Genomic DNA, 23,025 nt, shown 5'->3' on the forward strand with positions numbered 1-23,025 from the left:
TACATACATACAGAAAGACACACATACACACACATATATATATACATACGTATGTCTGTGTGCGTGTGTACCTTCTTCTTACACTCCCCCTCTCTCTCTCTCTCTATACATATATATATATATATGTGTGTGTGTGTATATATGTATATATATATATGTATATATATATATACGTATATATATGTATATATATATATAAATATATATATATGTATATATATATATATGTATGTATATATACCTATATCTATATATATATGTGTGTGTGTGTGTGTATGTGTGTGTGTTTACATATGATTGCCAATCATCAGTTGTCTTTGATATGGTTACAAAACGTCGTTAAAAGCAGAAGAGCTTTAAGTTCTAATGAAACAAAGGGAGATTGCAGGGAATTTGAAATAGCGATGGCTTAAGTAGGATCCAGGAAAACAGGGAAAGAAAACACGAAGTTACGAGCGAAGAGAATTGATTGATAAACAATGAATTCAGAGCAACACGTAAAGAGCCATACAGAAGCAACTGCATATACAAACAGAAGCGTGTATGCATGTACACAAATACATACATACATACATACATACACATACATACATACATACATACATACATACATACATACATACATACATACATATATATATATATATATGATAGATCGCTAGCTCCTACACGCATTTTTTCTCTCCTTCTTTCTCTCCTTGTTTCTTTTCTGTGTATCTTTCTGTCGAAGAGCGTAGGCTCGAAACGTTAAAGACTCTTTTTCTATTTCTATATACTAATACATTTATTTGTTTGTACTCCATCTGCCTTCGTCTTTTGTTTCTTTTCGTAAACTTTCCCGTTATATATATATATATATATATATATATATATATATATATATATATATATATATATATATAAATGAAAGAAGTGAGTCGAACGACGATTTTAACAAAATTCCTTTACTCTCGACACATGTTTCGAAGGAATAAAGGGTGCATTATGCCGCCATCTCATCAGGAAAGACAAAGAACTTATGTCTGCACCATGAAGAGCAAAAACTTTTAGATGACTGCCCACATGATGTCCACAGTAATAATGAGTGTTTCTTTAAAATATCCCGTTATAAGGAATGACGTCAAAGTTGGTTGGATGGAGAATGTTAAAATCGTCGTTCGACTCCATTCTTTCATTTATTCATAGTTAAGAAAAACGCACAAATTTACACACGAGAACACGGATCCCTGCCCTTGGCATATAGCTTCAACCGTGTTTTCTGACGTGAATTTGCTACCCAGGTATCGGTTAACCGAATTATCCATACTAGGATAATTCATTCACCTTCTTATATATATATTTATATATGTATATATATGAATATATATTCTTTTATTCTTCTACTTGTTTCAATCATTTTCATTGCAGCCATGCTGGGGCACCGCATTTAGTCGAACAAATCGAACCCAGGAATTATTATTTGTACGCCAAGCACTTATTTTGTCAGTGTCTTTTGCTGAGCCGCTTGATACACACCAGCGTCTGTTATCAAGTGATAATGGGGGGAGGGGACAAACACAGACATACAAATACATACATACATACATATATAGATATATATATATATATATATATATATATATATATATATATATATATATACTAGCAGAGATACCCGGCGTTGCCCGGTTATATTCAATTGAAGAATTAGACTTTTCTGTTATATTTTCTGAATGAACTGGAATATCTATGTTTCGAATTTCATAAAAATTGCAGATGAGGGTTATTTCCCTCTTTACACACCTTAAAAAAATTGTAGTCGTGCCACATGGAAACCAAAAGACGAATGATCATAATAAGCACTCAGTTACCCTACCCTAGTCGTTACCACTCCCAATGTAGGATTCCTCACCATCCAGGTGACAGGCACAGCCGTAAGATGCATTACGAATCTATAGCAATTGGAAGGGCGTGACCCAACTGAAATCAACATTAACAACTGTGTGACGTGAGGGCTTATGAGAAATTAAAGTGTCACCTCTGGAGTTTGCAAATGACCACTATACTGATACGTAACTGGACAGAATGAATTTAAAATCTATAAATGTTTTGAATAACCAGTCACTCATCTGGGAAGGCCTTGTAATCAATGTTACCATCTGGGGACTATGTTTGACCGAGTGATAATAAAAGAACTGAAAGGAGGTCTGCAATCAAATAACTTTACTCAACACTTTGCAACTGAATCAGTTGAGACAGAGATGCCTCTCATTTACTTAACAATTTATGCACCACATTGCAGAAATCACAATGTAAGTGTATGTCAAAGCAAACTGTTACACTGTTGTACAACTGAATTAGAAATAATGCCCAACTTTTATGCTCTTGTAACCCTCCAGCTTCCAAGAGCACAACTGTATTCGTTTTTGCTTTGATAAAATGACAAAATTGTGGGTGTTAAGTCCCCATGGAGGGGTCTTTCTAACTTTGTAAGAAGATGAAATTTTATAAATATTACTTCATTTGTGTCTAATATCTATGGTTAAAATTTCATCAACAGCAAAAATATATGAATTGTCCAGGGGGTTATGGCTCTTATGCTTAGAATATAATTTCCAAATTTCATAAAGATCCATTCAGTACTTTTGACTTAATTTTGGATCATAAAAGAAATCACTAAAATTTGGGAGTTAAGGCTCCCATTAGGTACTATATATATATATATATATATATATATATGGACTTCGTAGACAGGAACTGAAACAAATCAATCGTATATATATATATATATATATATATATATATATATATATAATATGTAAGTGTGTGTGTGTCTTTGTGTCTGTGTTTCGCCCTCATCACTGCTTCACAACTGCTGTTCATTTATTTACATCCACAAAACTTAGTGGTTTCATAAGAACAAACTAATAGAATAAGTACTAGGCTTATCAACATAAAAAAAGCACTATGCTGTGTCTCATATTTTTGTTTGCCCACTCAGTTGTATCTGTCAATTTATCTTTGTGTGTGTGTGTGTGTGTGTGTGTGTGTGTATGTATATATCTCTCTCTCTCTCTCTCTCTATATATATATATATATATATATACGTTTATATATTTGTTGTGCAAGATTTTTATGTGAAGTCGTGTGTTGAAACAGATATTGTATATTTCGGAATGGTCATTTTGCCAGTTTAGCCAATAAAAACACACGCACTATATATTTGGTGTTATTTTGCTTCAGTGTTATTTATTTTTTACATTAATCTTAATCTTATTTCGGCAGAGTTCTTTCGTCACACGCCTGGCTATACCAAGCACAGAGAAGGAACCCTGCCCACCACTATGCAAGACCACCACGATCAACAGACACGGGATGGCCTCCCCTAACGCCTGCACAATACTTTTACTAAATATTGGGGGCCTGTTGCATCAAAATAGAAACAAAATTTCTTTCCTGAGAGATCTTACTGCATGCAATCAAGCCCTATGCATAGCACTCGTGGAAACTTACCTCAGCCCTGATATAGAGGACACAGAAATACACATACCAAACTATGCCATACTGCGAACAGACAGACGGGAAAGGAGCCATGGTGGAGTTGCTGTATACATCCGAGATGACCTCACACCCCAGGTCTTGATGACATACTCAAATTCGGTATGTGACACCTTAATTGTATACATAAGACAACATAATATAGTCATATGCAATACATATTGCCCACCGGATGCCCCAAATCACATAGGCAAGTTTGAAGATTGCCTCACAAGAATTAAAGAAATCCTCATGAATCTGGAACACCACGTGACCATATTTCTTATGGGTGATTTCAACTTCCCCAACGTCAAACGGCCCGAAGGTCTCATACTCTCAGGAATGAATCATTGCAAGCAAGTACAGGTGGAGTCCCTGCTCAACCTCCAACGCCTTATTCATGGAGCAAGTTGTACTCAAACCAACTAGGGCGAATAACATTCTGGATCTCTGCTTCACGAACAATATGGACATCATTCATGATGTGAAAGTGACACCGACATTAGTTTCGGATCACAACATAATAGAGCTGTCTATGTTTGGGCCAAATGTAACCAGAGACATACAGCCTAAAGGAAGCACCCGAAATCTCTCCAATCTGAACTTCCACAAAGCAGATTGGAAATCGATCCAAAAAGAGATCCTCTGAGTGGACTGGCCGGAATGTCTCTCCACACCAGACATTGACATGAAACTAGAATGTTTCATGTCTTCTGTGCAAGCCGTATGCCAGAAACATGTCCCAGAGAACAAGGTCAAAGCAAATAGGAGCAAGATTCCAAGAGACAGGAAGATCCTCATGAGACGACATATGAAGGTTGCAAATCGTCTCAACCAACATCCCAAAAGTAGCGAAACGTCCCGCCTAAAAACAACACTGATAGAGATCGAAAAAAGGCTTCAACAATCCTATGTGAGGGAGAAAGCAGACAAAGAAGCCTGGGTTATAAAAAACATTAAATCAAACCCAAAGGCCTTTTTTCATTACGCGAAAGAAACAGTCTCAGTGAACTACAAGATAGGACCCCTCCTCCAAAAGGATGGCTCCCTCACAGACAGTCCAACTATGATCAGTGAGATGCTGAATGACCAGTTCAAAAGTGTCTTTACCACCCCGTTGGAACACAGACAAGTGAACGAACCAGTGGACTTCTTTGCCGTCTCACCTATAACCAGCGAGGCGGTTACAATAGAATGTACTGACATTAGCAAAGAAGATGTCCTACTAGCCATAGATGAAGTGGACACAAACTCAGCTGCTGGTCCAGACGGTTTCCCAGCCATCCTCCTTAACGTGTGTAAGCATACCCTGGCAAAACCCCTCAAGATTCTCTTCCAGAGCTTTCTTGCGAATGGCAAACTGCCAAGCAAGCTGAAGGAGGGAATAATATACCCAATACATAAAGGGGGAAGTAGAGCAAATGCCAAAAACTATAGGCCTATGTCTCTGACTTTACACATCAGCAAAGTCATGGAACGGATAGTCAGAAAGAAACTAATCGCATTCCTTGAGGAAAATAACTTGCTGAGTGATACCCAGCATGGTTTTCGACCAGGTAGGAGCTGTCTGACCTTACAACATTATGACTGGGTGTTGAGGCAGTTACTCAACAAATCAAATGTGGACGTAATCTACCTTGATTTTGACAAGGTGGATCATGGTATGATATGCCACAAACTACGTGTCCTCGGCATAGCTGGAAAACTTGGAGTGTGGTTACATGACTCCCTGAAAGATAGGAGTTAGGCAGTAGTGGTTAATGGAGCCACCTCTATGAACACACAAATAGTGAGCGGTGTTCCACAGGGCACTGTCTTGGGACCACTGCTTTTTATAGTGGCCCTCTCAGATATGCCCTCAAACGCCCGGATAGCCACTCTGGCAAGCTATGCAGACAATACGAAAGTCTCGCAGAAAATACAGAACTCCAGCGATGTTGCACACCTGCAGCAGGAGTTGGACTCAATCTACAGATGGGCTGAGGATAATAATATGCAGTTTAATGCTGAAAAATTCCAGGCCCTGCGCTACCAGCATCCAAAACTGAATATTAAACTTACAGAATACACCAGTCCACAGGGAATTTCAATCCCAGAGCCTAAGTCTGTGAGGGACCTGGGTATCGACATGAGTGATGATACCTCTTTCCATGTACACATTACCAGGATGGCGACAAAGTGCAGACGACTGGCTGGGTGGATCCTAAGAACATTCAGAACCAGAGATAAGGAAACCATGATGGTCCTCTGGCGGACATTCGTCCTCAGCCGCCTGGATTACTGCTCACAGCTATGGTCACCCACCAGTGTAAAATTAATAGCGGACCTTGAAGCAATCCAGAGAAGATTCACAAAGAAGATCGTCTCTTTGGAACAGCTCAGCTACTGGGAAAGGTTGAAACAGCTTAGACTCTACTCCCTGGAGAGAAGACGGGAGAGGTATGCAGTAATATATGTCTGGAAGATCCTGGAAGGAATTGTGCCAAATTTTGGCATTGTAAGCTACACCAATGCTAGAACGGGGCCGCCCATGCTTAGTGCCAAAGATCCCAGCAATGCCATCACGCTTCCAGGATCTTCCAGACGTATATTACTACATGCCTCTCCCGTCTTCTCTCCAGGGAGTAGAATCTTACCTGTTTCAACCTTTCCCAGTAGCTGAGCTGTTGCAAAGAGACGATCTTCTTTGTGAATCTTCTCTGGATTTCTTCAAGGTCCGCTGTTAATTTTACACTGGTGGTTGACCATAGCTGTGAGCAGTAATCCAGGCGGCTGAGGACGAATGTCCGCCGGAGGACCATCATGGTTTCATTATCTCTGGTTCTAAATGTATACGACGGGCTTCTTTCAGTTTCCGTCTACCAAATCCACTCACAAGGCTTTGGTCGGCCCGAGGCTATAGTAGAAGATACTTACCCAAGGTGCCACGCAGTGGGACTGAACCCGGAACCATGTGGCTAGTAGACAAGCTACTTACCACACAGCCACTCCTGTATATACATATATATATATATATATATATATATATATATATATTATATATATATATATTATATATATATATATATATATATATATATATATATATATTATATATATATATATATATATATATATATATATATATATATAAATGTAAGACCTAAGGATGAAGGTGTAGGAAGTAATCTGTAGTAAATATAAAAAAGTCTTTCAGGGAAAATAGTGGTTTATTGAGATGGAAGGCTGAGGAATTTTTTTGATATCGAAGTACGATAAATTGAAAAAGAGTTCTTTTTTATATTGCACGGTAGGCGACCAGGGTTGCCGGGTGTGGGAATAAGAATACAAGATTTACGGAATGGAGTAGGTAGGATCCGTTCTACATATGTTTCAAAACGAGGGGAACCTCAGAAGTGGTAAAATCCAAGTGAGGTGTACGCCGACAGCTACACTTCACGCTAAGGATATCTTGATTAGATTAAAGGTTACATTGTCGCAAGGATGTATATGTTGCGTAAGAAAGAATCAATCAGAATGTGTGGAGAGCAGAGTATGAGAGGAGTACGTAAATGGAGGAAGAAATAAGTATTAGAAGAAGGGGAAGAAAAGGGAGAAAGAAAAAAATATAAGGGAGTGAGATGATGGAGGAATTTAAGCAGGGTCAATTGACTGGTACTAAACAATGGGCGTAAATGATCAATGTGAGTGTGTACGTATGAAATGAAGGCTTGTGTGTGTGTGTGTGTGTGTGTGTGTGTGTGTGTGTGTGTGTGTGTGCGTGCGTGCGTGCGTGTCAGTTTTTTTAATCTGGTTTACATGATTATTGATGTAAATTCGCATGTTGAAATAAACCTTGCTGTCTTTTCAGTAGGTGATTACGCCGATAATGATGACACACGAAGATACAAGGCTCCATCTTTGGGATGTAGTTAACACAGACAAATTCACATTTGGAACTTGAGAAAAGTCTTGCACATTTTTACTGTTCCACTCACAGATTGCACTTGTAATGTATGAATTAGCCGGTCGATTTCTCTTTCTGAAAATCCCAGTTTATCCAGATTCTCCTTTAAGTATTTACTAACAAAACCTAGTGCTCCAATTATTATTGGTATGGATATGAATTCACTATCTGGATATCGAAGCTGGAGATTTCGGAGCAGTTATCCATAGACATCCTCTTTTCCTTTGATTTTCAAAGAGATATCTATTTATATCTGCAGCGCAGCTGATTTTTTACGTTTATTTGAGAACAGCCTTCTTTGCGGATGGCATTGTAAATTGTTTTAGCGACAACATCGTGCCGCATAGGGAGGTAGTTACATATGGACATTTTAGGACGGCTGCTAATCACATGCGTGATGTCTCCCACACAAACATGATATTGCCTCACATGCGGTTGCACCTTCGGATTACAAGAACGTCACGGTATATGTATGTATGTATGTATGTATGTATGTATGTATGTGTGCAGATTTGTATGTTTTGTTTTATGTATGTATTCTCATGCATATAGCTGCAAATCTAGGCATGCTCATTTATGTTTAAATGATAAACTTCTATAAAGTTTTACAGATTTTTACAGTTCCAATGATGGATTGGATCTGCAGTCTTCGAATCAGCTTTCTCCTTTCTAATTTTGAGAAGTCTAATTTCTCAAGATTGGTATTTAGGCAGTGTTTTATATATTCTATGTATGTATGTATGTATGTATGTATGTATGTATGTATGTATGTATGTATGTATGTATGTATGTATGCACCGACCCTATTTTCCATATATTTCGCGATGGTGTTCTGTAATGCATTCAGAAACTGCAGATACGGTGTTTACGTCCATTATCGAACCTCTGGCAGCATATTTAATATCAGGCGCCTTGCTGCAAAAACAAAGGTATTTACCTATATCATAAGAGACCTTTTGTATGCTGATGATTGTGAGCTAGTAGCACACACAGAGATTGATATGCAACACATTTTGAATGCATTCTCTGATGCTTGCACTGCCTTAGGATTGACAGTCAATCTCAAGAAAACTGTTGTCATGCATCAACCTGCCCCTGGTAAGCAGTATAGTGTACCAAATATGGTAAACGACTTGATGTAGTTGATCAGTTTGTCTACCTGGGAAGCACTATTAATAGATATGGCAATGTGGATGATGAAATTCCATATAGAATTAGGAAAGCAAGTGTTGCTTTCGGAAGGCTAGAAAAGCGCCTCTGGAGTCGGCGAGACATGCAGAAAGACAAAGATAAAGGTGTACAAGGCATGTGTGCTCCCTTCTCTTCTCTATGCCTGCGAGACCTGGGTCACATATCGATACCACCTTAAACATCTGGAACATTTCCATCAGATGTGCCTCAGACGGATCTATGGCATTTAGTGGAAGGACCGCATCAGTGATCTTGAAATACTCGAAGGCTCTCGGTGTGACAGTATAGAAACTCTTGTGTTAAAGCAAAGGCTCAGATGGAGTGGTCATCTGGTCAGGATGAAGGATTCAAGGATGCCAAAACAACTCTTTTATGGAGAGTTAGCTAAAGGAGAACGACCTCCACATAAACCAAAAAAGAGGTATAAAGACTTGCTGAAGGCTCCCTTAAAAGATGCTAGCATCTCTCCTGACACATGGGAAGGTATAGCTATTGATCGTAGCAGGTGGAGAAGAATTGTGCATGAGGGGACAGTCACTTTTGAGAAATCTCGAGTTGCACATGAGAAAGTAAGGAGGGATGGCAGGAAGGGCATCGCTGTTACACTTCCAGAAGGGAAGGGTCTTCCTTTGATGCTGACATGCAATGTCTGTGCAAGACCCTGCCTCAGTAAAGCTGGACTCAAGAGTCATCTTCATAGTCATAAAGCGAGATAGATGAGTGACAACCTGGCCACTGGTGGTGGTGTTACACACCATACTAATCATATCTGTCGGGCATGTGGAAGAGAGTGTAATTCGGCAGGAGGACTTAAACGACATGCAAAGATACATGAAGCCCAGTTACAACTACAGCCGGCTATTATCAGTAAAGGTCTTATTTGCCAATTTTGTACAAGACATTGTAGATCTTTAGCTGGGCTAAAAAGTCACATTCGATCACAGCACCAGCAACACTTAAGCTTCGTGCAATGGCCATATTCGATAACGAGGGGGCAGCCATCATGTATGTTTTATGTATGTATGTATGTATGTATGTATGTATGTATGTATGTATGTATGTATGTATGTATGTATGTATGTATGTATGCACGTATGTATGTATGTATGTGTGTATGTATGTATACCTATAAATTCAGGCACGGCTATGTGGTGGTAAGATGCTTGCTTCCCAACCACATGGTTCCGGGTTCAGTCCCACTGTGTGGCACCTCGGACAAGTGTCTTCTATTCTAGCCTCGGGACGACCAGAACCTTTGTCAGTCGATTTGGTAGGCAGAACCCAAAAGCCTGTCTTATATATATTGCGTGTTTGTTTGTTTGTGCCTTTGTGTGTGTGTTTATAGACATTTAATTACAAGGACAGATACATATACGTACACACACAAACACACATGTATGCATGTTATTGTATATGTGTGTATGTGTTTGTAAATATATATATTTACGCACACACACATATATATGTATATATATATATATACATATATATATATATATGTATATATAAATATATATGTATGCATACATGTATGTGCATGTATATATATATATATATTGGCGAAGGAATGGCTGAGTGGTATGTAGCTTGCTTACCAACCACATGGTTCCGGGTTCAGTCCCACTGCGTGACACGTTGGGCAAGAGTTTTCTACTATAACCTCGGGCCGACCAAAGCCGTGTGAGTGGATTTGGTAGACGGAAACTGAAAGAAGCCCGTCGTGTATATATATATATATATATATATATATACATATATATATATATATATATATATATATATATACGTGTGTGTGTGTGTGTGTGTGTATGTATATGTTTGTGTGTCTGTGTTTGTCCCCCCAACATCGCTTGACAACCGATACTGGTTTGCTTATGTCCCCGTCACATAGAGGTTCGGCATGAGAGACCAATAGAATAAGTACTAGACTTATAAAGAAATAAATCCTGGTATCGATTTGTTCGGCTAAAAGCGGTGCTCCAGCATGGCCGCAGTCAAATGACTGAAACAAATAAAAGAATAAAAAAGAATATATATGTGTGTGTATGAATGTATATGTATATATATGTACATATATATACATATATATATTTATATATACATATATATGTGTATATGTATATGTATGTGTGTATGTGTGCGCGCGTGTGTAGCATGCCTATACTGTCGATATGATTCTAGTCTAATGGTTTCCGCGATAAGGGAAGAAAATGATATAAAAAAAATTCGAAGTTGTGAGAGGATGTATGGGGGGGGAAGAGGAAGTGAAGAGGAGAAGAGAGCGGAAACTCTGAGAGGGAAACGAAATAGAAAGAGAGAGAGAGAGAGAGAGAGAGAGAGAGAGAGGGGGAGTATGGATGGATGGGAAAACAGCTAGAAATTTTGTTATGTATGTATGTATGTATGTGCGTGTGTATAGAGAAAGAGAGAAAGAGAGGAAGGCTTACAGACAGACAGACAAACAGACAGAAATATAGATAGACATATAGAGAGACAGATAGATAGATAGATAGATAGATAGATAGATAGATAGATAGATAGATAGATAGATAGATAGATAGATAGATAGATAGATAGATAGATGGACAGAGATAGACAGAGAGAGAGATAGATAGATGGATAGATATATAGATAGATAGATAGACAGATAGATAGACCGATAGATAGACAGACAGGCAGACACTCAGATAGATAGAGATAGATAGATAGATAGATAGATAGATAGATAGATAGATAGATAGATAGATAGATAAACAGTTAGTCAGTCAGACAGGCAGACAGACAGAGATTGAGTTCGGAAGAGAAAAGAGACCCCATTTTAAATAAAATCAAATCAAATAAAATGAAATAAAATGGGTCGGATGGGATGTAGAGGTAAAAGAGGGAGTAAGAGAGAGGAAAAGGGGAAATAATGCGAAGTAACAATCTCACCTCCCACTCCTTTTATCATTCCATTCTTCCCACAATTCCGTGTATTGGGAGAAACCTCCGTGGTGCTCACATTGAGTGTGAGATCGATGCTGTGTTTACAGCGAGCGGAGGCCATGGCTGACGGACTACCGTACCCCGCTCCACCTCCGCCCACAGACCCACGTCTGCCACTCAGTCCTCTACAGGTGTTTAAACTAAAGAAATCATGGAAAGGTATCAAGAGATCCATAGAGTTAACCGGAGTCGAAATGTTTGTCAGGTAAGCAACGAAAAAAAGATGAAACAGAAAACACACTCACCGTCACATTTCGAAACACACCTGTAAACATTTCGTACAATCACTTCCACCTGCAAACGTGTTTACAAAATCACTATTTCTCTCTCTTCAACTCTCTTCTATTCTCTCTCTCTCTCTCACACACACACACTATCCATCTATCTGTCTATCTATTTATATATCTATCTGTCTGTCTATCAATCTATCAATCAATCTATCTATGACATTTCTGTGATACACGATCCCTGTTGATCGATTTTTTTTTTTTGCTTTCTTATTTCTCTTTCATTTTTCTTTCCCTTTCACGATCCCTTTTGATCGAAAACCTACCCACCTTTTTTTTCTCCCCAAAAAGAAAAGCACTACCTTGTAATCTGTCCCGTCTGTGTGCAGCCCTGTGTGGCTAATAAAGAAACATTATCTATCTATCTATCTACCTATCTATCTATCTACCGATTTATCTCCCTGTTTATCAACCTCTCTCAAGCATACATACATTATATATGATTATATATACATATATGAAGGACACACGCACGCCTCTCGACATACAGACACAAACATACGAGTCGCATATCAACAACATTAGCTGTTGATATCACTGTCAATGTTGTCTCTACCTACACGGTTTGCTCACTTGCACTAAAAGATGCGCTGCTATAATAACGCTGTTAAGTTTGATTCGTGCCAGCTTAATAACATTCAATGCAGCCAACGTCTTCATAAATACGAAGAACCATATATCTACACCTCAGTTCACTCCGTCCTCGCCTTTCGCTCATATATATATAAAGAATATATATATATATATATTATATATATATATTATATATATATATATATATATATATATATTATATATATATATAGGTAGGGAGAGTTTACGAAAAAAACAAAAGACGAAGACAGGTGGTGTACAAAACAAACGTATTAGTATGACGCTCAGGAATCTATCTATCTATCTATCTATCTATCTATCTATCTATCTATCTATCTATCTATATATATATATATATATATTATATATATATTATTATATATATATATTTCGTTAACTCTCTTATATTTATATAATAATTTTTCACTGTCTCCCTGGTTTCTATGTGCCAGGCCACTTGGTGTTAAACTGACGATATTATTAAATTAATATCTAATTTTTCACCCTCATTTATGAATATATATATATATATATATATACATGTATGTATGTATATATTATACACACACGCACACCTTTTTCCTGCGCGTTTTTCTATTCGTGTTTCGATCTGTTTCCCTCTTATAGGTATCTGTTGCCAGCCTCCGTTTGTTTTTTTTTTCTTCTTTCTCCATAATTATTATCAGATTTCTCTCCATCCATCTCATCTGTTTCACCAGTATAAAATTGTCGTATTTCGTCCACCTGACCAATCCGCCAATATCTGCCTACGTGTGTCATTATTTCGATCACTCGTTCACCTTCACATCGCACGCGCGCGCGCACTCACACTGTCTCTGCCTTAGTGTTTCTCTGTCTCTCTCTCCCTCTGTCTGTCTATCTATCTATTCATCTCTGTTTAGCTATCTAATTATTTACCTGTCTCTCAGTTTGTTTATCTTTGTTATACACACGCACACACACACACATAATTTGAATATATATGAGTTTATATGCATGTATGTATATACTGGTGTGTGTGTACATTTATGTATTCGATACCCGTAAATACTATTTACCTCTGTATTTTCGAATCATTTTGTAATAAAAATGCGTATGTATACGCATCACAACACGAACGTTGTCTGCGCATTGTACGTGTGTGTGTGTGTGTAATTAAGTGTGTGTGAGTGAGTGTGTGTGTGTGAGAGAGTGTGTGTGTGTGTATGTGAGTGAGTGTGTGTGTGTGTAATTGAGTGTGTGTAATTAAGTGTGTGTGTGTGAGAGAGAGAGAGTGTGTGTGTGTAATTGAGTGAGTGTGTGTGTGTGTAATTGAATGTGTGTAATCGAGTGTGTGTAATTGAGTGTGTGTGAGTGAGTGTGTGTGTGTGTGTAATCGAATGTGTGAAATTGAGTGTGTGTGAGTGAGTGTGAGTGAGTGTGTGTGTGTGTAATTGAATGTGTGTAATTGAGTTTGTGTAATTGAGTGTGTGTGTGTGTGTGTGATGCTATATGTGTTCGCTAATTTCTTCGTATGCATGTGTTTTCTTTGCACTCGTATGATTGTGTGGTGTGTGTGTGTGTGTGTCTGTGTGTGTGTGTGTGTGTGTGTATGTCCGCTTGTTAGAGTGTGTCTGAGTGTTTCTTCTCGCCTGTGTTTATGTCTGTTCATATCAGTGTGTGTGCTTTTCTACATGTAATTATCTACCTCCAACGTAGAGTATATTCTTAAATACGTGTGTACGTGTGTCCTTGTTTTCTTAAATGTATTTGCGAGTAATTCCGTGTCATCCATTCGCGAGTATGTGTCTCTATATTAGTGCGTGCAGGTCAGTTAGTGTGCATTATTGCGTTTGAAAGGCTGTGTATATACGTACAAATGAATGTGTATACATCATCGCCACACAACATCATCTGTCCATAGCGACGCGTCTCCTCATGTGCGTGTGTGTCGCTTTAACGATTCCTACCTACCAACTAATTAAGCGCTTACTTTTATTTCCTATTCCTTCACAATATCTCGTTCTAATTCTGACTGCTTTTCTCTCTTGTCCATCCATCCACCCATCTATCTATCTATCTATCTATCTATCTATCTATCTATCTATCTATCTCCTATCTATCTCTATCTATCTATCTATCTATCTACACCTCCTATCTATCTATCTATCTATCTATCTATCTATCTATATATCTATCTATCTATCTATCTATCTATCTATCTATCTATCTGTCTATCTATCTTCTATCTATCTATCTATCTCTATCTATCTATCCATCTATCTATCTATCTATCTTTATCTACTATCTATCTATCTATCTATCTATCTATCTATCTATCTATCTATCTATCTCCGTAAGTATCTACCTACCGACCTTTCTATCTATCTATCTATCGATCTATCTATCTATCTATCTATCTATCTATCTATCTATCTATCTATCTATCTATCTATCCATCCATCCAACCATCTATCTATCAATCAGTCTGTCATTAGCAGCAAAGCTAAAATTCCACAATTCCAAGTGCGTTGTTGTTATTGTTGTTGTGGTGGTAGTGGCTGTTACGACCTCCTCCCCCTCAGGTCAGCCGTGATCAATACAGTTCTCTGATCAAATGTGTTCCAGCCTCAATCAAATCTACATTTTCTTATTGTCGTCATTTTTTGTTTTTGTTTTTTAATTCCGTTCAGGCATAATATATCAATGACTACATTAAGAGATGCGACCGTTCTCCTTGATTACTACATGATAGCGCATGATTTTAAGGAGTGTTGAAGCTATTTCTACTAGTAACCACAGAAAATCCTCCATCCGCATCAATAGCAACAATTTAGTGTAAACAGTAGAAAGCCAGACTAAATAATGTCTTAATGTATTTAAGTTTATTTAGTTCCATCCCTTCTACGCCCCTGGCTCAGGGACACACAGAGCCCCTATATATTGCATTTCTCCGGTGGCGCTTATACATGTACCGAGGTATGTATTGGAGTCGGTGATAACAACATCAGGGGTGCGGTTCAGTTAGCCAATGTGTTGTCTCGAGTCAATGAAAGAATGAATCTTATCATTGGAGAATTAAGATTGAATAGAAACGGGAAAAATCAAATTCATTTCTTTGTCAGTATGTTTACAAAGTTCTGAGTTCAAATTCGGACAGAATCGACTTGGAGATCTTTTCTGTCCTTTTCTCACTTTTCTCTCAAAATTTGATATAAAAAACAGAATTGGTATATACTGTTCACTCTTCTCTATTTAAGTTAGTTTTATGCTTAATTAATAAAGGAAAACCTCGACCTGACCATAAGCGAGTGCGTGGTCATCCAATCTGCTGAAATAGCAGTTAAATTTACTTCATATCACAATCAATACTTTACAAAATGAAAAGGCACGGCGTGGAAAATGTACTCCTGGAAAGTCGGTTTGAAAATGGTTAACGTGTTCGTCACGACTGGAACATAAATTTATTTCATCAGGGTTGACATGGGGATATAGAAAAGTGATAATTAAACGACAAATTAATTAAATATTCTTAATTTTGACTTGGAACAATTGCTCGAATATGTAGAAGGCAGATACGAGATTTAGCGATAACAGTACAATTTCTTCTTCGAAGGGTACAGATCTAAATACACAGAAAATATAGAAATATGAATCGAAGACAGGCGACTGGCGGAATATGCCGAAAATGTATACTTAACGACACTTATAAATATAGATTTCATCTTTAGGTACAAAACCAACTGTTGATATATAAATGACTATAATATAATTGGACTGCATTCACCGCTATTGTTAAACCTGACTGTAAATAAATGTAAAACAATATCTTTTCTGTAGAGATTTCAGTTGAGGAGAAATGAGTTAATGTAATAATTTCTATGATAGTTCTAGTTTAGCATTTGACCATTTCGGGTCTTTCAATGTTTCAAAGCAATATTGATTCTTATGTTTGGCAAAAGTCCGTGAATTATATTCTTTTCTACTCTAGGCACAAGGCCCGACATTTTGTGGGGTTGGGGAAGCCAGTCGATTAGATCGACCCCAGTACATAACTGGTACCTAATTTATTGACCCCAAAAGGGTGAAAAGCAGAGTCAACCTCGGCGGAATTAGAACTTAGAATGTAAACACAGACGAAATACCGCGAATTCTAGTGCAAGTGAATAGCAGACCAAAGTGAGACTGATACGCGAGTCACCTTTTTCGACTCCTGAGGAACGAAGCACGAAGAACACCAGAAAATACGTTGAACACCCGAATACATCTTTTCGGGGATTCAACCAGTGATTTTACTATAGTACCTTCGTTAACTTATTAATATTACATGTCGTTGTGGCACTCCGTCGGTTGCGACGACGAGGGTTCCAGTTGATCCGATCAACGGAACAGCCTGCTCACGAAATTAACGTGCAAGTGGCTGAGCACTCCACAGACACGTGTACCCTTAACGTAGTTCTCGGGGAGATTCAGCGTGACACAGAATGTGACAAGGCTGGCCCTTTGAAATACAGGGACAACAGAAACAGGAAGAAAGAGTGAGAGAAAGTTGTGGTGAAAGAGTACAGCAGGGTTTCGCCACCAGCCCCTGCCGGAGCCTCGTGGAGCTTTAGGTGTTTCTGCTCAATAAACACTCATAACGCTCGGTCTGGGAATCGAAACCGCCAGTCCACTGCCCTAACCACTGGGTCATTGCGCCTCCAATGTTACATGCATACTACAGGTATTAACTGATAGTATTACAGGTATTAACCGATAGTATTACATGTATTAACCAATAATATTACAGGTATTAGCCGATAATATCACAGGTATAAGCTATGTGAAAAAATACTCACAGCAAGAAAAAAGTTTGGAAAGCGCGACGTTTATGTTGCTTCGTTGGAAATAAACATTGCAAATGGAAATAAGCGGGGGTTCGAGTCGGTCACGAAACCGTAACGAATGTAAAACCACGGATCACCGTCATTTTGTTTACGTCTTGTTTACTGTCGCTCCTTCATCACGAAATAACTAACCACAGGCCATATTTGCTAATTACTCTCATTGTCTCTATTCACATGTTTATATTGTGACTATATAAGACATGTACGCGCATGGCGCTCTGTCGGCTGCAGTAATTCTTCCATCCACACAATTCGTCTTTTTATCTTTCTCTCTCTCCACATTTACTTCCATTTCTTGTTATTGATGTCTCTAACACTGACTTTTCCTCTTTTTACATCGTCTTGCATTGGTGATGAACGCACAACAACGTGACACACGTCCTTCCTCTTCTTCTTCTTCTTCTCCTCCTCCTCCTTCTTCAATACTATTATTAATTTATTTTTGTTGTTAATTTTTAAAATGTAATTTACACGTAGATACGTTTCACACGTTGTTTGCGTGTTTGAAAAGAAATAAAACCTAAAAATAAAATTAAACTAGAAAAGGGTGGTGGTTCTACTTCAACACTGGAACCTCGAAAATGGATATTTACAAGGTGAAAGATAGAAGAAATGAGAAATTATGTGATAGGGGTGGAATGAATGGGACCAAGCGAAGACACGGGACTTGGTTTCCGCTGCTCGTTACAATAAATAAAACGCATTAGTCTGGAAAAAGAAGCTTCAATTCTTTTCTGTCTCTTGTTGTTGCTTCTGTTTGTAAAATTTTAATAAATATGCATTCCACTAAAAAAAGGACTGAGCAATCGTTCGGTTTACTGTCGAATTGTTTTTAAGCATAAATTGAAATAAAAGCAAATATATATATATATATACATACATAGGCGCGGGAGTGGCTGTGTGGTAAGTGCGCTTGTTTACCAACCACATGGTTCAGGGTTCAGTCCCACTGCGTGGCACCTTGGGCAAGTGTCTTCTACTATAGCCTCGGGCCGACCAAAGCCTTGTGAGTGGATTTCGTAGACGGAAACTGAAAGAAGCCCGTCGTATATATATATATGCGTGTATGTGTTTGTGTGTCTGTGTTTGTCCCCCCCCCCTAGCATTGCTTGACAACCGATGCTGGTGTGTTTATGTCCCCGTAACTTAGCGGTTCGGCAAAAGAGACCGATAGAATAAGCACTGGGCTTACAAAGAATAAGTCCCGGGGTCGATTTGCTCGACTAAAGGCGGTGCTCCAGCATGGCCGCAGTCAAATGACTGAAACAAGTAAAACAGTATACATACATATATACACACACACATATATATATATATATATATATATATATATATATGCACGTATGTATGTGTGTGTGTCGGTATGCATGAATATCTTTCTATAAATATATGTGGATGCGCGCGCACGCGTGTGTGTAAGAATAGCATCTAAGGTAAGGCTGCTGTTAAATTTTCAGACTGTTTAGAGAAATGAAATTGCACCCAAACCAGAATCAAAAGCACACCAGCTCAGCACCAGCTCGTCTCATTGAGTCGCTCCTTGTGCCACATAACGGCAGAAATAAATGTTTGGTTGTTTTCTCCCCATTGCCATCAGACCATCCCCTTACAGACGTGGAATTTAGCATAACTATTGACCCAAATATCTTGGATAGTAAGTAGAGAAAGCAAATGAAGACGTCGAATTGATGTCGATAAGATTTTGGAGTTTTATCAATATTACGTACGCAGTTTACTCTTTTACTCTTTTAATTGTTTCAGTCATTTGACTGTGGCCATGCTGGAGCACCGCCTTTTAGTCGAGCAAATCAACCGCAGGACTTATTCTTTGGATGCCTAGTACTTATTCTATCGGTCTCTTTTGCCTAACCGCTAAGTTACGGGGTCGTAAACACACCACCTTCGGTTGTCAAGGGATGTTGGAGCGACAAACACAGACACATACACATATATATATATATATATATATATATATAATATATATATATATATATATATAATATATAATAATACATATATATATTATACATATATATATATACATATATATATATATATAGAATATATATTATATATAATATAATATATACATATATTACGAAGGGCTTCTTTCAGTGTCCATCTACCAAATCCACTCACAAGGCTTTGTCGGCCCGGGGCTATAGTAGAAGACACTCGCCCAAGGTGCCACGCAGTGGGACTGAACCCGGAACCATGTGGTTCGTAAGCAAGCTATTCTACTTGACACACAGCCACTCCTACTATATAAATCATAACGCCTCAATGAAACAAGACTGTGTATGAGGAGGGACATGCGTGAATACAGCTAATCATGGAGTTCGGTAGAGTTTCAGTCCGTCACTCTTTTTAGTAAAAGTACAATTCATAGATATCAGGCGAGAAGGAACCCAACCGATTCCGCTTTTAGTACTTACCTAAAACGTCTTTTGAAAACGTTGCAACGATAGGCGCAGGAGTGGCTGTGTGGTAAGTAGCTTGCTTACCAACCACATGGTTGCGAATTCAGTCCCACTGCGTGGCATCTTGGGCAAGTGTCTTCTGCTATAGCCCCGGGCCGACCAATGCCTTGTGAATGGATTTGGTAGACGGAAACTGAAAGAAGCCTGTCGTATATATGTATATATATCTATATATATGTGTGTGTCTATGTTTGTGTGTCTGTGTTTGTCCCCCCAACATCACTTGACAACCGATGCTGGTGTGTTTATGTAACCGTCAATTAGCGGTTCGGCAAAAGAGACTGATAGAATAAGTACTGGGCATACAAAGAATAAGTCCCGGGGTCGAGTTGCTCGATTAAAGGCGGTGCTCCAGCATGGCCACAGTCAAATGACTGAAACAAGTAAAAGGTTAAAAGAGTAAAGAGTATGAAGGGCAAAGATAACACAAGCTAGGTAAAAAGAAAAGAAAAAAATAAGCTAAAGGGGGATAGCTAAATAGAATAAGAGACAGGGATTTGCAGTACGTCGGCAATGCCATTTGGAGATGAATTAAGTATTAATGAAACCATGTTGACAGTGTTAGCATACTATATTATTTGATAATCTTGGTATTTCGAGCGAACTTGTTCCTATTCATAGGCAACCGCGGCAGAAGATACGAATTATGAAACCAGAGAAACTATAGAATCTCTCCCGTTTCATTCTATGCTACAAAGTTTTGGGATTCGATATTATTACGCAAAATTTGGGCAAGAGTTTTTCAATATAAATTGCAGTTGATCAATGATTGTGAATGATTTGGTTCACCGATACTGTGCAGAAGATTATCGCATACAGACACAAACGATACCATATTCTTGATTGAGCGAGAATTCATTTCCCTGTTGATATCGGCGCTGGTAAGAGGCAACCGAATTGTCAGGTTAAGGTTTCGAATTTGGAAGAACGAACTTAGGATGCTGCCTTGGTAGAGCAATCGCAACCGCTTTACGGTATAGAGGAAGTTTGATTTCCGTTAGCAACATTTTCACCCTTACACATACGACAGTGTGTGTGTGTTGTCGTTGTTGTTGTTGTTGTTAAGCAACAAGACGGGTAAGGGTGATTAGGTGATGGTCTAGGGCTTAGGGGCGGGAGACCCCAGACCTTGGAAAAAGAAAACTTTGGTCGTCTTGTTGTAGTCGAGGGCTCTTCGTTGTCACCCGACACCACTGGGAGGTGGCTTTTGAAATCGCTGGAAATGGAAATCTCCAGGTCCAAATTCTTGAACGACTGTGTGTGTGTATGTATGTATGTGTGCTTGTGCTTGTGTGTGAATTAGTGCGTTGAACAAGTGTAGGTGTGTGAGTGTATGTGCGTCTATACACTTTGATGAACGCCTGCGAGGGTGTCTATCCCCATATACACATTTCCAAAATCCCGTATTGTTCTGCTGACGTTGATAACTCCTTACGTTCCATATCTTAGCTGAGAAATGAAGGTCGATAAAATAAGTACCACACCAAAATGAGAACTGGCATTAGTATAATCGATGAAATTCTTTAAGATCAATGAAGAACTCTGCTTAAAAATATCTTCATATGTGTCTGTGTGTGTCTGTACTTATGTATATTTACGCGTGGTTTATGTCCTCATGCATATCCTGCACTCTAACAGCTGCTGAATACGCAAGCTTCACAATTCTGCATGTATCGAATATATAATCAATAGACCTTAAGACTGATCACAAGGTAGACTTACACTAGTGAGAGGTTAATATCAATAAAACAATCAATATATATTTATATACATACATGCATGTGTGTGGGTGATTGGGTGCGAATATGTATATATATATATATTTTTTTTATCTTTTAGTTTCAGCTCAGAGCTGCGGCCATGCTAATATATATATATATATATGTACACACACATATTATACAAACATACATGCTCCACACAAGCATGCACAGATACGCAAGCACAAGCATATATATATGTATGTTATATATATTATATATAATATATATATTATATATATATGTATCATATATATATATATATAAATTCGGGGTTAGTACTTGATAATTATAAGCACCTGTGTATACCGTTTGGTGGTGTAGGGTGGAGTAAATTGATCAAAATAAAAACATGATGCGAAGGATTCAGCGGTACATATGTTTCGGGCCTTTATTAACAATTTATAACAATGCATAATGTATGTCTGTGCCTTCTTCAGCCGCGCACAACAGCTTCCTACAAGACATGTGTTACAACATCAAAAATTCTTGGTTGGGGATGCAAATCCTCCCATTCGCGTACGGACATAATGCGGCATCAGCATAGAATTGAAGCGTCCATCTCTTTCTTCTCTCAATTTCTATGCTGCTGCCGCATTATGTCGTACGCGAATGGGAGGATTTGCATCCCCAACCAAGAATTTTATGTAACACATGTCCTTGTGGAAGCTGTTGTGCGCGGCTGAAGAAGGCCACAGACATACATTATGCATTGTTATAAATCTGTCTAATAAAGGCCCGAAACATATGTACCGCTGAATCCTTCGCATCATGTTTTTATTTTGATCAATTATATATATATATATATATATATATATATGCATACTTGTGTGTAATTTCTCATTTAATTTATTCCTTTTAACATAACTGAAATGACTTTGTAAGAATGCAGATTCAAAACCTAGTCGCGGTGATGGTTCTATTAGACCTTGAAATTGCTCGCCGGGCCGTTGTCCAATTCATTGGACTGGATGCATTTCTGTAAACAGAATATTGTTACAACAGAATCCGGTTGTTAGATGAGTAATTAACACATGTCTCAATAACTCCGACTTTTCCCACATCTTAAAGAGATCGTTATCCGCTTCACTGAATTGCTTCCAAGTCGCTACATAAAGATGAAAGGTTTTGTTGGGGATCAAAGGACCTTTAAGTGTTTAGAGTGCCCTGTAATGATTATTACATAAAGACTTTGCCTTCATGCATGCAACCAAGTGTAAGTTGCCTTGCGGGATCCATCTCTGTTCGATATAAACCACATGAAATTTCAAATGAATAGACTCTAAGAACAATTTTATATTACCATCTGAAGTGTTTTCTAGTGTAATACCTAATTATGAACCTGTATCAGCTAATGTACAAATATGTAAACATGTGTGTGTTTGAGGCTGGGTGTATATG

General features: G+C 38.3%; 1 protein-coding gene across 1 annotated transcript in view; it reads left to right on the forward strand.

Moving 5' to 3' along the window:
- The first annotated feature begins 11,587 nt into the window (after window positions 1–11,587).
- Window positions 11,588–23,025, forward strand: part of LOC115209741 (neuroglobin-like) — a 147,074-nt gene continuing 135,636 nt past the window's right edge. The window contains exon 1 of the mRNA XM_029778248.2: window positions 11,588–11,843. Coding sequence (XP_029634108.1) covers window positions 11,671–11,843 — 173 coding nt within the window. The 5' untranslated portion in view covers window positions 11,588–11,670. The remainder of the gene's footprint in view (window positions 11,844–23,025) is intronic.

This window comes from Octopus sinensis, linkage group LG3 (assembly GCF_006345805.1).
Source record: "Octopus sinensis linkage group LG3, ASM634580v1, whole genome shotgun sequence".
Taxonomy (NCBI): Eukaryota; Metazoa; Mollusca; class Cephalopoda; order Octopoda; family Octopodidae; genus Octopus; species Octopus sinensis.